The 12406-nt window shown below is 40.1% G+C and overlaps 5 protein-coding genes across 5 annotated transcripts; all 5 read left to right on the top strand.

Annotated features, from left to right (window-relative positions):
- Positions 1–1989: 1989 nt before the first annotated feature.
- On the top strand, positions 1990–2840 carry LOC115760926. The gene is made up of 3 exons (XM_030702501.1): positions 1990–2075; positions 2143–2295; positions 2370–2840. Exons 1-3 carry the CDS (start codon positions 1998–2000, stop codon positions 2709–2711), a joined length of 573 nt encoding a protein of 190 aa, XP_030558361.1. The 5' UTR covers positions 1990–1997; the 3' UTR covers positions 2712–2840.
- A 995-nt stretch (positions 2841–3835) lies between these two features.
- Positions 3836–4663, top strand: LOC115760709. Its single transcript, XM_030702177.1, has 3 exons — positions 3836–3913; positions 3967–4119; positions 4192–4663. Exons 1-3 carry the CDS (start codon positions 3836–3838, stop codon positions 4531–4533), a joined length of 573 nt encoding a protein of 190 aa, XP_030558037.1. The 3' UTR covers positions 4534–4663.
- A 713-nt stretch (positions 4664–5376) lies between these two features.
- LOC115760708 lies at positions 5377–6105 on the top strand. The gene is made up of 3 exons (XM_030702176.1): positions 5377–5472; positions 5528–5677; positions 5741–6105. The coding sequence occupies exons 1-3, from the start codon at positions 5377–5379 to the stop codon at positions 6080–6082; spliced, it is 588 nt and encodes a 195-aa protein (XP_030558036.1). The 3' UTR covers positions 6083–6105.
- Positions 6106–6674: 569 nt separating this feature from the next.
- LOC115761019 lies at positions 6675–7188 on the top strand. Its single transcript, XM_030702633.1, has 2 exons — positions 6675–6739; positions 6801–7188. The coding sequence occupies exons 1-2, from the start codon at positions 6680–6682 to the stop codon at positions 7176–7178; spliced, it is 438 nt and encodes a 145-aa protein (XP_030558493.1). The 5' UTR covers positions 6675–6679; the 3' UTR covers positions 7179–7188.
- A 227-nt stretch (positions 7189–7415) lies between these two features.
- On the top strand, positions 7416–8129 carry LOC115760707. The gene is made up of 3 exons (XM_030702175.1): positions 7416–7434; positions 7519–7637; positions 7691–8129. The coding sequence occupies exons 1-3, from the start codon at positions 7416–7418 to the stop codon at positions 8030–8032; spliced, it is 480 nt and encodes a 159-aa protein (XP_030558035.1). The 3' UTR covers positions 8033–8129.
- Positions 8130–12406: the final 4277 nt, after the last annotated feature.

Here is a 12406-nt window from a genome sequence, read left to right as displayed (position 1 = left end):
CCGATCGACTTATCTCCCGACGATCCACAGCCATGGTATGAAACATGTGTTGTTCATTTCATGGATATAGATACCTGTAATGATCAGATTGGAAACTAGGCACACGTTCACAGTGTGTGCAATTGTCAAGCTTAATGGCTACAACTATATTATTGTTTATGAGAATATACAACATATCTCGACTCTAACACAGCCCGACGACGCATATCCTTTGCCTAAGGATAATAATTACTATCAGATCATATTCACAAATATACTTATTTAAATCTGTTTAAATATTGTGTTACATATAAAATATATAATAAGTCTGCAAACTGATGGTTTTCTTTTTTAATGGAGGTTGCTGGTTCGAATCCTAGATAGGTCAACGGAAGTGTTCATACGAGTCAACATTGTTAATAATTATCTAAATATCCTATATGACATATGGAATAGGTCTGCATAAGGATTATATTCTTTTTTTATTTATTATTTTAAAGGCGGTTGCTGGTTCGAATCCCCAATAAGAAGGAGACATCTTCGACTCCAAAAAGTATATATATTCTAGATCAGCATCAACAGCCGAGTTGATAAGGCCATGTTCGTCTTTCTGTTTGTATGTTTATATGCGAACTAGTCTCTCGCTTTAAAGTTATCATTTCCCGTTTGTCGCAAATGTTAATAACAGCATGCCGTTAACTTTCATCTCCATAACAGCTCAAATTTTACAGCGCATATTTTTATAATATATTCAAAAATATATTTATAAAGGTCATTACTTATTTAATTTATGAAGTTGTTTATCTTAATCACATCTATTACATATGCATAATGTTCTGAGAATAGCAATAAAATGTAATAAACAGTACATTACACATGTTAATTTACATCTTGCAAGTTTATAGGATTTTCGCAGTAGTGATTATGTGATGTTATCTTAACGTAACACACAAATGTTGCTAACATAATTCCGAACAAGTAAGAGGTTCTAGTCGGGAGCTCCCGACTATGGGATACCCTGAACCCTCTTCTTCCAACATCAAATGCATATATATATATTCTATTTTGGAAGCTATATGTCAAGTTTGGTGACTCTTGCACTTACTATTTACCAAAATTGCCCAAAAAACAGGATATCGATATCGAATTTTATCGATTGCTTGGAAACGGAGTAAGTTATCGATTATTGGAAACAAACTCGATCTGCGCGGGAACTAGGAGCACCTACATCTAAAATGTCTCTAGCTCTTATAGGTTCTGAGATCCTTGCGTTCATACATACGGACAGACGGACGGACAGACAGACGGACGGACGGACAGACAGACGGACGGACGGACGGACAGACAGACGGACATGGCTAGATCGACTCGGCTATTGGTGCTGATCAAGAATATATATACTTTATGGAGTCGGAGATGCTTCCTTCTGCCTGTTACATACATTTGGATTTTGCACAAATACAATATACCCTTATACCCATTTTTAATGGGTTCAGGGTATAAAAAATGGTATACAAAACTGAGTGCATATTATTAACATAGCCTTCAAATGTTATAAGCATAACGCCATTTAATCGCAGACCGCTAAACAAAAGTTTACGTATGTTATGGCTATGATGTTAACATAAAAAAACGAAAATTCTTAGCTAAGAGTTAACAGCGTTTCAACAATTTACGACTGAACAGAGTATTTAATAGCTGTTCCTTGTGGCATTTGCCAACATTTGACCGTTGTCTGTTCTCTATGTACGCTACGTCTTTTACCTGATCTTTGTAATTATTAGTTGTCAGCAACATATGAAATTAATTATATACACTGTATTCTATGCACAATGATTGCTAATACAAAGTCGTTTAAACTACACTAATTAGCTCGTGTTAACACGTTTAATTGGCTTAAAGCTAAAAATCTACAATAAAATATATACTATTGATGACAAAGCCCGATAACCCGATCTATATAAATCGAAAAATGTAGCTGCTCGAGAAGGGACTCACATAGCCAGCGCACATTGGAAATGTACACCCGTTCGATGTTATTGTCTTTCTCTGTGGCATGGATACTTCTATTCCTCGTCGCTGGCTGTGCTGGCAAGGTAAGCTGTGGATAGTTCAGTACATGATGCAATATGGAGCTAAGATTAAAATGTATCCCGTTTCCAGCGTAAATGGGATTACGAACCAATCTCTTTAGTTGTCAGAACGACAGATGCATCAAAAGTTAATGTTGAGGCTGAGGTTGAACCCATGGGACGTGATGGATTTGCTTTTACGGCCCAATTGTTAATCAATTTCGATATGGACGAAACGACTATGGTGGGTGCTACGAAATCGAAAGGATTTTCTTTATATGTAATATATATAATATATTAAACATATTTATTCACCAGGTGGAGGTTACGGCTTATCGCAGCTCTACGGGCAGCAAGGACGATTACAAGCTTTTGCCCTTCTGCATACCGAAGCAGGCATTTCAAAGGTTTGCCGAATCTCATTACAAGGACATTATCTACACGAACTTGAAGCAGTGCTCAAATATACCCAAACCAGAGAATGCATACCCCTGGCCCAAAGGCACGTACATTTTTGACAAGTGCACTGTGACTGGCGATGGTATGCCCGAAGTTCTGCCCGAGGGTTACTACAAGATCGTCTTCGATGTCAGCGGGAAGGTCGGGGGGGGCTTTACAAGCATTGGAAAGCTGACCACAAAAACGGATATGATTGGTTAAAACCAATAGACAAAAAAAGGGTGATGGCATAAAAAAACAATATTCAATAATAATCAACAAATTTAAGTTAGTTTTAACAATATCTATCCGTATCTATCCGAGTGGTTCCAAGAAAACGCAAGTTATATTAAATTTACCATAGCTCTGCAATTCGAAAGCTTTTTCATATTTTTTGTGGCTGATTCTTTTGAATAATAATAGCTAGGGGTTCCCAAAAGGCAACTAGAGTTAAATGTTAAAGGTGAATATAATATGAATTAGTTTACATTATTATTTAATTAATAGATATTTCCCTTTTTGCCTATTGCATATTATGATTGCAATGTCGGCTGCCGCTGACATGAGGCCAGCCAAAACAAAGATCTTAGTGTGCCATAGAATAATTGTATGTTCTCAATAAGTCAATTGCATCAAAATGGTGGCTTCAATTGGCGGGCGGTGGTGATAGCTTTAAAATGAAGGTTAATTGATATATATATATACATATATATATACTATTCTAGAAGCTAAATGTCAAGTATGTTGACTATTTGTTCAAAGACAGGACTTCAATATCGATTTTTATCGATTAATTGGAAACGTGGAAAGTTATCGAATATTGGAAAGAAACTCGTTCTCCGCGGGCACAAGGACTACCTGCATTTTAATTTCAATTTCAATTCTCTAGCTCTTATACGTTCTCAGATCCTTGCATTTATACATACCAGACTGGCATGGCTATATCGACTCGGCTTGTGATGCTAATCAAGAATATATATACTTTTTGGGTCGGAGATGTTTCCTTCTACTCTTTACCGATTTTTAATGAGCTCAGGGTATAAAAATGAACACCCAGTAATATTTTACAGTTTGTAAAACTACTGGGAATGTCATTAATAAATAGAATATTAAATGATTTTATTATTAAGAATTATTCTTATCATTGGATATTAACAAAAATAATAGTAGAAATAGTGGATACGTTGATATGATTAGATCTGATTGTCAGGCCGGGCATGTGTTTATAATTTTAATTGCTGTCAAGCTTAATGGCCACAACCCACAAAACGAATGGGACACATGACAAAATCAGCATATATAAATAATCTGACTGCAGATTCAACCATAATCAAACCCCATCGAAAATGTATACGGGTCTGCTGCTTTCGCTCTCCGTGGCTGGGATATTGCTTCTATTGCTCGTTGATGGCGGTGCTGCCAGGGTAAGCGATGCAGCGTTAAATACAGAAAAGGATCCAACTGATCCCGTTTGCAGCGTAATTGGAATTACGAACCAATCTCTATAGATGTCAGATCGGCGGATGCATCGAAAGTGCAAGTTGAGGCAAAGATTGAACGCATCGGACGCAGGGAATACGCTTATACGGGCAAAATGGTAGTAAATTACGATATGGACGATGCGACTATGGTGGGTGCTCCAATATGAAAGAGCTCTTCTAAATATAATGTAGTGTAAATGCGATTGCTATTTATCCACCAGGTGGAGGCTACGATTTATCGCAGCTATTCGGGGAACGAGGACGATTACAAGCTTTTGCCCTTCGACATACCGAAGCAGACATTTAAAAGCATTGTCGAATCGTATTACAAGGACATTATCTACAAGAATCTGGAGCACTGCTCGAATTTGGCCAAGCCGGAGAATGCATACCCCTGGCCCAAAGGCACCTACATTTTCGATAAGTGCACTGTGACTGGTGATGGATTGCCCGAAGTTCTGCCCGAGGGCTACTACAAGGTCAACTTCGAAATCAGCGGACCAGTCGAGGCTGGCTTAACAGTTATTGCAAAGCTTACCACGGATTATGACTTAATTGGTTAAGCCCAAAGAGAATCGAAAGGTCATGGCATAAAAAAATTAATATTGAGTACTTTATCAAAAGAATTAGGTTAGTTTTAACAGTATCTATCCGTATCTATCCGAGTGGTTCCAAGAAAACACAAGTTATATTTAATATACAAAGGCTCTGCAATTTGAAAGTTCTTTCAATTTTTTTGAATATATATATATATATATATATTCTATTTTGGAAGCTATATGTCAAGTTTGGTGACTCTAGCTCTTATTATTTACCAAAATTGCCGAAAAAACAGGATATCGATATCGATTTTTATCGATTGCTTGGAAACGGAAGAAGTTATCGATTATCGGAAACAAACTCGCGGGAACTAGGAGCATCTACATCTGAAATTTCAAGTCTCTAGCTTTTATAGGTTCTGAGATCCTTGCGTTCATACATACGGACGGAAGGACGGACGGACAGACGGACTAGATCGACTCGGCTATTGATGCTGATCAAGAATATATATACTTTATGGGGTCGGAGATGCTTACTTCTGCCTGTTACATATATTTGGATTTTACACAAATACAATATACCCTTATACCCATTTTTAATGGGTTCAGGGTATAAATATATAAAATGGATTGTTGGGCAAACAATAAAAAAATTTATCATTATAATACGAATTATTATGATAATAATTAAGCGATAGAGTAGTTGACATGCAATGAACTAATCAGATTTGAATGTCATGTTCGTTATTGGGGGCACATGTGGATACTCTAGTAATTGCCAAATACTTTTGGATCGATCTACAGCAACAAGCTATGTGCATTTGACCCAATCTGATGCAGTGACCTGTGCTATATAAGGCCAGAATAATGTGGGAGAGGCAGACCACATCGACAATGTATTCGCATTGGACTTTTACAGGGATTATTGCGATAGTTTGGCTCTGTGCCAGCTGCAGCGCCAAGGTTTGTTAAGGTTCAAGGATAGCAAGGATTATAATATCCTGTTCATCTCATGCAGCGCCAGTGGGATTACGAGCCATTGTCCATAAATGGCCGCACATCGGATGCATCAAAACTGACCATTGAGACCGAAATTGCACGCGAACGACGCGAAAAATACATAACAGCCACATTTGGAATTAAGTACCAATTCGACGAGACCACAATGGTGGGTGGTATTACGGAATCGATTGCTTATAGATCGGATTAATAAGCGTATACACTCTCGCAGATAGAGGCCATAGCCTATCGCAGCCAAACGGGCAGCAGCAATGACTATCAACTGATGCCCTGGTCCATACCAAAGCAACCATTTCAGGATTATATCAAGGACTATTACAAGGATGTGATCTATGGCAATTTTGGCGCCTGCTCGAATCTGCCAAAGCCCGGCACTGAGACACCCTTTCCCAAAATGACACTCAAGCTGGTCAAATGTGTGCTCACGGGCGAGGGCATGCCCGAAGTCGCGCCCGAGGGCTACTACAAGATATTATTCAGCGTTACCGGCGAAGTCGAGTGGGGCTTTGAGCTTGTGGTTAAGGTCATCTCAAAGAGTAATATGATGGGTTAATTATTTATGTAATATGTTTACAATTATTCTTAATAAAGTAAATAATATAGTTCTCTGAATTTGAGCTATATTCAATGTAAATTCTTATGTATTTTAAATAAAAATAAAGTCGACTTAAAAGAGTTTGTAGGTAGCTGACTTTCGGAAGGTAAAGCTTCTATGTCAAAAAACTCATGGTATAAACGCTTTGTGGATTTTAAGAGTCAGTAAAACTGAAAGTTACCGAATACATATTGAAATGAACTACTCACTCTACCCGCTGTTGACATGATCAGGCGTCTATATATATATATATAGTATATTTATGACATTGGGAATTCACAAGTACAATTTACCCGCCCATTCATATTTTAATGAACTACCGGTTATTAAAATGAATTCGCAATTATATAGCTGACAATTAGCCCAATCTGATGGCTGTCATGCACAAATTGCGCTTGGCACTTGTTGAAAAAACATGTTAAAACAATTGCAAAGATCGATATGAACTATACGCTATCTAGTATACAGAGCTTAACTGATGCCCTGACCTACCCTATATAAGGCACGAATAGTCTGGTATTTAGTTCAATGTTGAAAATGTTTAGCCATTCGTTGATGTCCGCTTCTGCAAGTATAGTCACATTTGTGCTGTTGCTGAATGGCTGTGCGAGCTATGTAAGCGGAGAGTCTGATTTATGGCGAACAAATTATTATTTGATAATTATTATTTTGGCAGTGCAACTGGGATTACGGCTACGAGTCCACGTTGGTGGCATTTCGAACTACGAATCCGGCTAAACTGAATCTTGTGGCGCAAATAGAGAACCTGGGCTGCGGCGAATATTATACAACGTATCCAGCTCAGTGCCAGGGCTATTATCTGAGGAACATATCTCGGACGATCGCAATGGGCTGTTACAGGCGCTTCTCATATCCTGGCCCCAACTACCGCAGCTGGTCAATGCAAATACCTGGCCTAAGAAGACGTTCGAGCTGGAACTACTTCTGGTCCCGCACCTTCATGTGCCCGAGAACGCGCTCGAGGTCAACAGTAAGGTTAATTCTACAGTTGCCAGCACGATTGACTGGAGCTCTGTTCTCGTTCCTCATATAAATATATGGATAAATATGTATAGGCTTTTACTTTGTGAATTATTATAAAATTATACAAATTTTATATAGTAACATAATTATATGTGCATGAACATATATATATATTTACATTTCTATGCAAACAAAATATTATAATTTTATATTTAATTATAACAACCAACAAAACTTCCTCGTCTTCTTTGTCAATGTTGTTAACAAATAGTTAACATGAAATTTGTATACAATTAACCCGACTGTCATGCGGACATTGAACGCTTGTTAACAAGTCCTATCAAAGCAAAGTACAAACAGGAGAATGTCAATGATAGCGGAACTGGGAGTACAAGCCGCTGTCTTTTAAGGTCCAAACGTCGGATCCAAGGAAAATGAATATTGTGGCAATAACGGAACGCGTGGCTCCCGGAAATATGCCATAACGGCCACATTGGATTGGAACTACGATACGGATGAGACCACAACTGTGGGTGACAATATCAAAATGTGTTCTCAAAAATTAGTCTGATATGCTCACAGTTGGAGGCTGTGTCCTATCGCAGCACTTCGGGCAACCCCGATGAATATGTTCTACTGCCGTGGTCTATACCAAAGCAGTCGTATAAAAAGTATACCGCTTTCTACTACAAAGACATAACTTTTAAAAATCTCGGCCACTGCTCGAATCTACCACAGCCCGACACCGTTGATCCCTGGCCCAGAAGCATCTACAAACTGGGGAAGTGTGTGATCAGTGGCGAGGGTATGCCCGAAATAGCATCCGAGGGCTATTACAAGATCATATTCAGGATGACCGGCGTGCTGGACTGGAGCATTGAGTTGATAGCCAAGTTAAGCACGAAACAAAATGTCTTTGATTGAGAGAAAAAGGTGAAGTCAAGTGAAAAGTTAATTGAAAATTAGTAGTTTGGTAAATAAAAGAGGCCAATATTTAGATGCAAAAGCAACAGGAATAAAGCTCCTAGTTTCCACTAATTTAGCATCCTTTTGGATCAGCTCAAAGGATTTATTTGCGGGCGTGACGAATCGCCTGCTGTGCGCAATTGTGGCACATTCCACCAGGTGAGTTTCGTGAAGAATTGCCAACGTCAGGCTACCTGTGTGAAAGGGCCAGGCAAAAAATGTGGCAGCCAGGTAAAGAAATTAGTTTGCAGCAGCTGTTGCCGCCAGTTGTAAGCAACTTCAACGGTTAGATCGAGTGTGAAATTGTCAAGACATGCTCGAAATAGTTGTGGTAAAAAGTGTTAACTGTCAGACAGACGCTTAAATTGCGACTATGTGTGGCGAAAACTGGGTAACGGTAAAGCTAAAAAATATATGTATGTATACAGCAGGAAAATAAACAAGAAAAGTCTGACAAAATGTCGCCGTGCAAATGCAATTCGAATCGCATTTCAAGTGAAAACTCGACGCAGTCGCTGGCTAATTTATTGCAAATTGTTAAAGCGATGACGAGGACCCAGTTGCTGCTGCTGTTCGAGCTGCAGTTGTTGCAGTTCCTGCAGTTGCTGCTACTAAGTTGAGTTTGTTGCGTCTTGTTGTTGCTGCTGTTGTTGTTGTTGTTGCTACAGCCCGCTGCGGCTGTCAGTTGTTGACAGGCACATTGGCAGTCGCCACAGTGTTTGCTGCATGCGCTGTTATTCATATGAGCGCATGGAGAATGCCGTTTTACTGTTTGGCGCGGCATTAGAGTGGGCCAAAAACGTTTGGAATTTGAATTAGTTCGGTTTTAATGAGCTGTGAGTTTGCTTTAAGATGATTTATATATGTCCGGCATGGTGACTTTGAGCTCTATTTTCATCTACCTTTATCAAATCTGTTTTTTATGCTTATGCTTTATGCAGCTCACCAGCTTTGCTTAAAGCAACATCAGCAACACTTTTTCACTTTTCTATTGCCTCAAACTATCTTCCATGGTCACATTGACTAAAAATTAACCAATCAGTAAGCTACTTTTACCAACACTGCTCGTCATATTCAGTTATTTTACTTTGCAACACTTGCTAGCGTGGAGCTCAAAGCAGAAGTTACGTCTACAGCATTTACCAACACTGGTCACGTTTTAGACAATGGCCACATTAACAGAAAATGACAGCACTTATACCTCGCTTATCAACACTGGGCTCCATGTTGACTTTCTTGCTTGCCTTCGCACTTCAGGCACACATTTTTTGTCTGTCGAGGTTCAGTCTAATGTGGCCTGGTTGCATTTGGACAATTTGCATAGACACGCATGTGCAGTGGCAGTGACAGTCGCTATTGCAGTTGCAGTTGCCGCCCCTGGCAGCAGTGCATTGGCCAAGTTAGCAGCGAACATGGACACATTTTACAGCGCCTGACAATATCAAATTGTTATCTGGCATAAAATAATTACAACGCTTTAATGCAGACAAAATTGTTGCCGCTGCTAAAGTTTTCGCCTGCCAATTTGAGTGGCAATAAAACCGCGTGTGCGAGATTTCAGTGCTCCAAAACGACGATAGCAATGGCAACGGCTACGGCAACGGCAACGTCAACGGAAACGTTGCCTAGTGGCAGTCGAAACTGCGCTAATTAACCAAAAACGCAGCCAATTAGTTTGGCTAACACCGCAACAGCAGCAAAGGGGCAGTAAGAGGAGCATGACGGGGAGCGCGGGGTGGGTTTATAGGCAACGAAGTGTGTGCGCTGAATGCAAACGTGTTGGCATGTGTCAAATATAAATGAAAAACTAGTTATACGACAGCGAGTAACAGTTTGACAGAATTTCTGATTCGGCCAGTTAGTGTTGGGAGAAGACTTGTAACTGTGACAGTGTTGAACAAGTGCCCATAATTGTTGTGGCGTATAGAATAATTGGCCAGCTAACAATTTAATTGGTATACAAAACTGTTAAACCATATGAATTATTATGATTATGTGTTGCTTTGCAATGTTAACTATATATAATTGTCTGGATATAGGTAACATATATACCAGATATATCATTTAGCTTCCAAAGCGTCCTCTGGTCGAAAATTATAGTGCACAACTACAAGGATTGCATTCAATATTAAAGCCCTTCATTAGATTTCCACAACTCTTTGTTGCACAAAACAAAGACATGTAATTATTGACAGCAACGACTTTAACAACACTGCACACTGACACAACAGTTTGCAACACTGTTGCGTATTTGCAAATAAAATCAATTTGGAGAGCAAAGAGCTTTGCATATCAGACAATAACGATGCGGCTCAAATAAACAACAGAGTGCGTGTGGTGGAGGAGGGGGAAGGGGGAGGCAGACTGCAAAGCTTGTTAAAATTCATGTAATGCATTAACTGAGAACAACAACCACAAATTACACAGTCCGCCTGGCTGGCGGGCCATCAGTCTGTTGACGATGCCTAGACCGGGACCGAGATCGAGACCGGAGCCGGACAGGGGCCGGGGTCCAGGGTATTTGGCCAAAACCAATGTCCAAACGGCCGACGGCCCGCAATGAAAAGGCAATTAAAGCGCAGCGGGCACAGACTCAAAACCCAGAGATGGAAGCCGGGCTGACTAGTTGTTGTTGCTTTTGTTGTTGTTGCAGCAATCAATTGCATGCTTCAATGGACAAATATACGAGCATAGAGCAACATTGAGAGAGAGAGAGAGAGAGAGAGAGAGAAAGAGGGAGAGAGAAGGAGAGAGAGAGAGGCAGCCAGAGCGAGTGCCACAGCTCAGATAGACATGGCTGATAGGAAGGCAAACGCTTGGCCGTCGTCGTCGTCCTCGTCGTTGTTGTCTGTGTCGGACAGTTGTGGACAGACGAACAGCTTCGCCTAGATGGACTCAACTAGATAAAGGCCTGGCTAGCCATCAACACACAAACACACACACACACACACACACACACACACACACACCAAAAATAAAACACTGTGCGCCGCATTTGGCATGGCCCCGGCCAAGAGAAGCGAAGCTGTGCCCAAGAGTCATGCTCTCTGGTCTCCAGTCCATGGTCTCTGGTCTCTCTATTGGATTGCGTTGCCGTTTGCGTCTTCATTCGCTGCATTTTGCAGTCAAGTGGAACGGCAAAAACTTGTTAACTTTTAGCTGCAAAAGGTTCGAATGGCCCAGACCCCGGCTCCGGGCCACGTTCGAGTCAATCAAGCGTCAGTCGTTGCGCCGCCTGCCGCTTGCCGCCTGCCGCTTGCCGCCTGCCGCTGCTGTTGGCTGTCGGGGCGTCAATTAATCAAGTGCGGACTCCGGTCGCAGTTGCAGTTGCAGTTCCAGCAACAGCAACAGCAGCAGCAGCAGCAGCAGCATCGGGCATAATCATTGCAATCAAGTCATTTACCTGCATTGCATGCACTCACATGCATGAGAGATCGTTCAATTGTCACTTGACAGCAATTAACACAAATTTCTACGACTTTTGGTTACGCCCCAAAAAAAGCAATGTTAGGCTTGAAGTTGTTGTAATGTGTGCAGCAGCTTCTTAATTCGATTTATCGATTGCTTATTCCATTCATATTCGATAGCTGGTTTTGATCAGACCTCTGGGTCTCTGTGGTCTTTAATTATTTACAGCCAAATTGTGTGTGCTGGGCTGTGCCCAAATTATGTTTATCTTCACATTCATAACTTTCTACATTTCAATTTGAGTTGTGTTTGTTTCAGATTACCGTAACAGCAATAAATGCGGCAGCCCCGACCACAACAGCAAATAATGCAAATCACTTCAGTTTGTCTTGGGACAAGACATTCGCATACTCTGCATAAAAAAGTTCCATGAAATGGGGTATATGGAATTTAGTTTGTGTTTTTAGAAACAACTTTTAAGTAGTTGGGGCGTGCTTTTATAAACAGCGCTACGAAAAGGGCAACAGCTGAGGCTTTACCTGAGCAGAGTATGTAAAGCAGCTGTTATCAAAGATATGCGCCAGTTTCTGTAACAACATCTAGTTAACAGCGATAAAAACTGTATCACTGTACATCTTAGTGCTATGTTAAGAAGCTGTTATGTAAATATATAGCTCTATATGTGCAAAGTATTTACTTAAAAAAGGTTTGAAAATAGTTCGTGTTCCATGGTAAGCAACTGTCAGTTATTAACAGCGCCAATTTAACAGCATGTTATTTACATAATTTGTTGCCTTTGCTGTGAAATTGACAACATTTGAAGTTACTTCAATAAAAATGTTAATTGCCTAACAAAATCTTAGTCTTTAATTCAAGACTTTAACACTTTTATATGATAAAAACTTAGGCACTGGCAAACTCTCA

Source organism: Drosophila novamexicana, unplaced genomic scaffold (assembly GCF_003285875.2).
Source record: "Drosophila novamexicana strain 15010-1031.04,08,12 unplaced genomic scaffold, DnovRS2.1 tig00000462-arrow-pilon, whole genome shotgun sequence".
In the NCBI taxonomy this organism is placed as follows: Eukaryota; Metazoa; Arthropoda; class Insecta; order Diptera; family Drosophilidae; genus Drosophila; species Drosophila novamexicana.
Note: the sequence above shows the minus strand (reverse complement) of the source record. Positions and strands in the feature narration are given on the sequence as shown.

Bases quoted from the DNA above. Each gene is read 5' to 3' on its own strand.
- LOC115760707 (XM_030702175.1), top strand. The intron at 7,638-7,690 runs GTGGGTGACAAT...ATATGCTCACAG, and splicing joins ATACGGATGAGACCACAACT to TTGGAGGCTGTGTCCTATCG.
- LOC115760926 (XM_030702501.1), top strand. From the start codon at position 1,998: ATGTACACCCGTTCGATGTTATTGTCTTTCTCTGTGGCATGGATACTT. The intron at 2,076-2,142 runs GTAAGCTGTGGA...TCCCGTTTCCAG, and splicing joins TCGCTGGCTGTGCTGGCAAG to CGTAAATGGGATTACGAACC. The intron at 2,296-2,369 runs GTGGGTGCTACG...TTTATTCACCAG, and splicing joins ATATGGACGAAACGACTATG to GTGGAGGTTACGGCTTATCG.
- LOC115760709 (XM_030702177.1), top strand. From the start codon at position 3,836: ATGTATACGGGTCTGCTGCTTTCGCTCTCCGTGGCTGGGATATTGCTT. The intron at 3,914-3,966 runs GTAAGCGATGCA...TCCCGTTTGCAG, and splicing joins TTGATGGCGGTGCTGCCAGG to CGTAATTGGAATTACGAACC. The intron at 4,120-4,191 runs GTGGGTGCTCCA...TTTATCCACCAG, and splicing joins ATATGGACGATGCGACTATG to GTGGAGGCTACGATTTATCG.
- LOC115760708 (XM_030702176.1), top strand. From the start codon at position 5,377: ATGTGGGAGAGGCAGACCACATCGACAATGTATTCGCATTGGACTTTT. The intron at 5,473-5,527 runs GTTTGTTAAGGT...CATCTCATGCAG, and splicing joins GTGCCAGCTGCAGCGCCAAG to CGCCAGTGGGATTACGAGCC. The intron at 5,678-5,740 runs GTGGGTGGTATT...ACACTCTCGCAG, and splicing joins AATTCGACGAGACCACAATG to ATAGAGGCCATAGCCTATCG.
- LOC115761019 (XM_030702633.1), top strand. From the start codon at position 6,680: ATGTCCGCTTCTGCAAGTATAGTCACATTTGTGCTGTTGCTGAATGGC. The intron at 6,740-6,800 runs GTAAGCGGAGAG...TTATTTTGGCAG, and splicing joins TGAATGGCTGTGCGAGCTAT to TGCAACTGGGATTACGGCTA.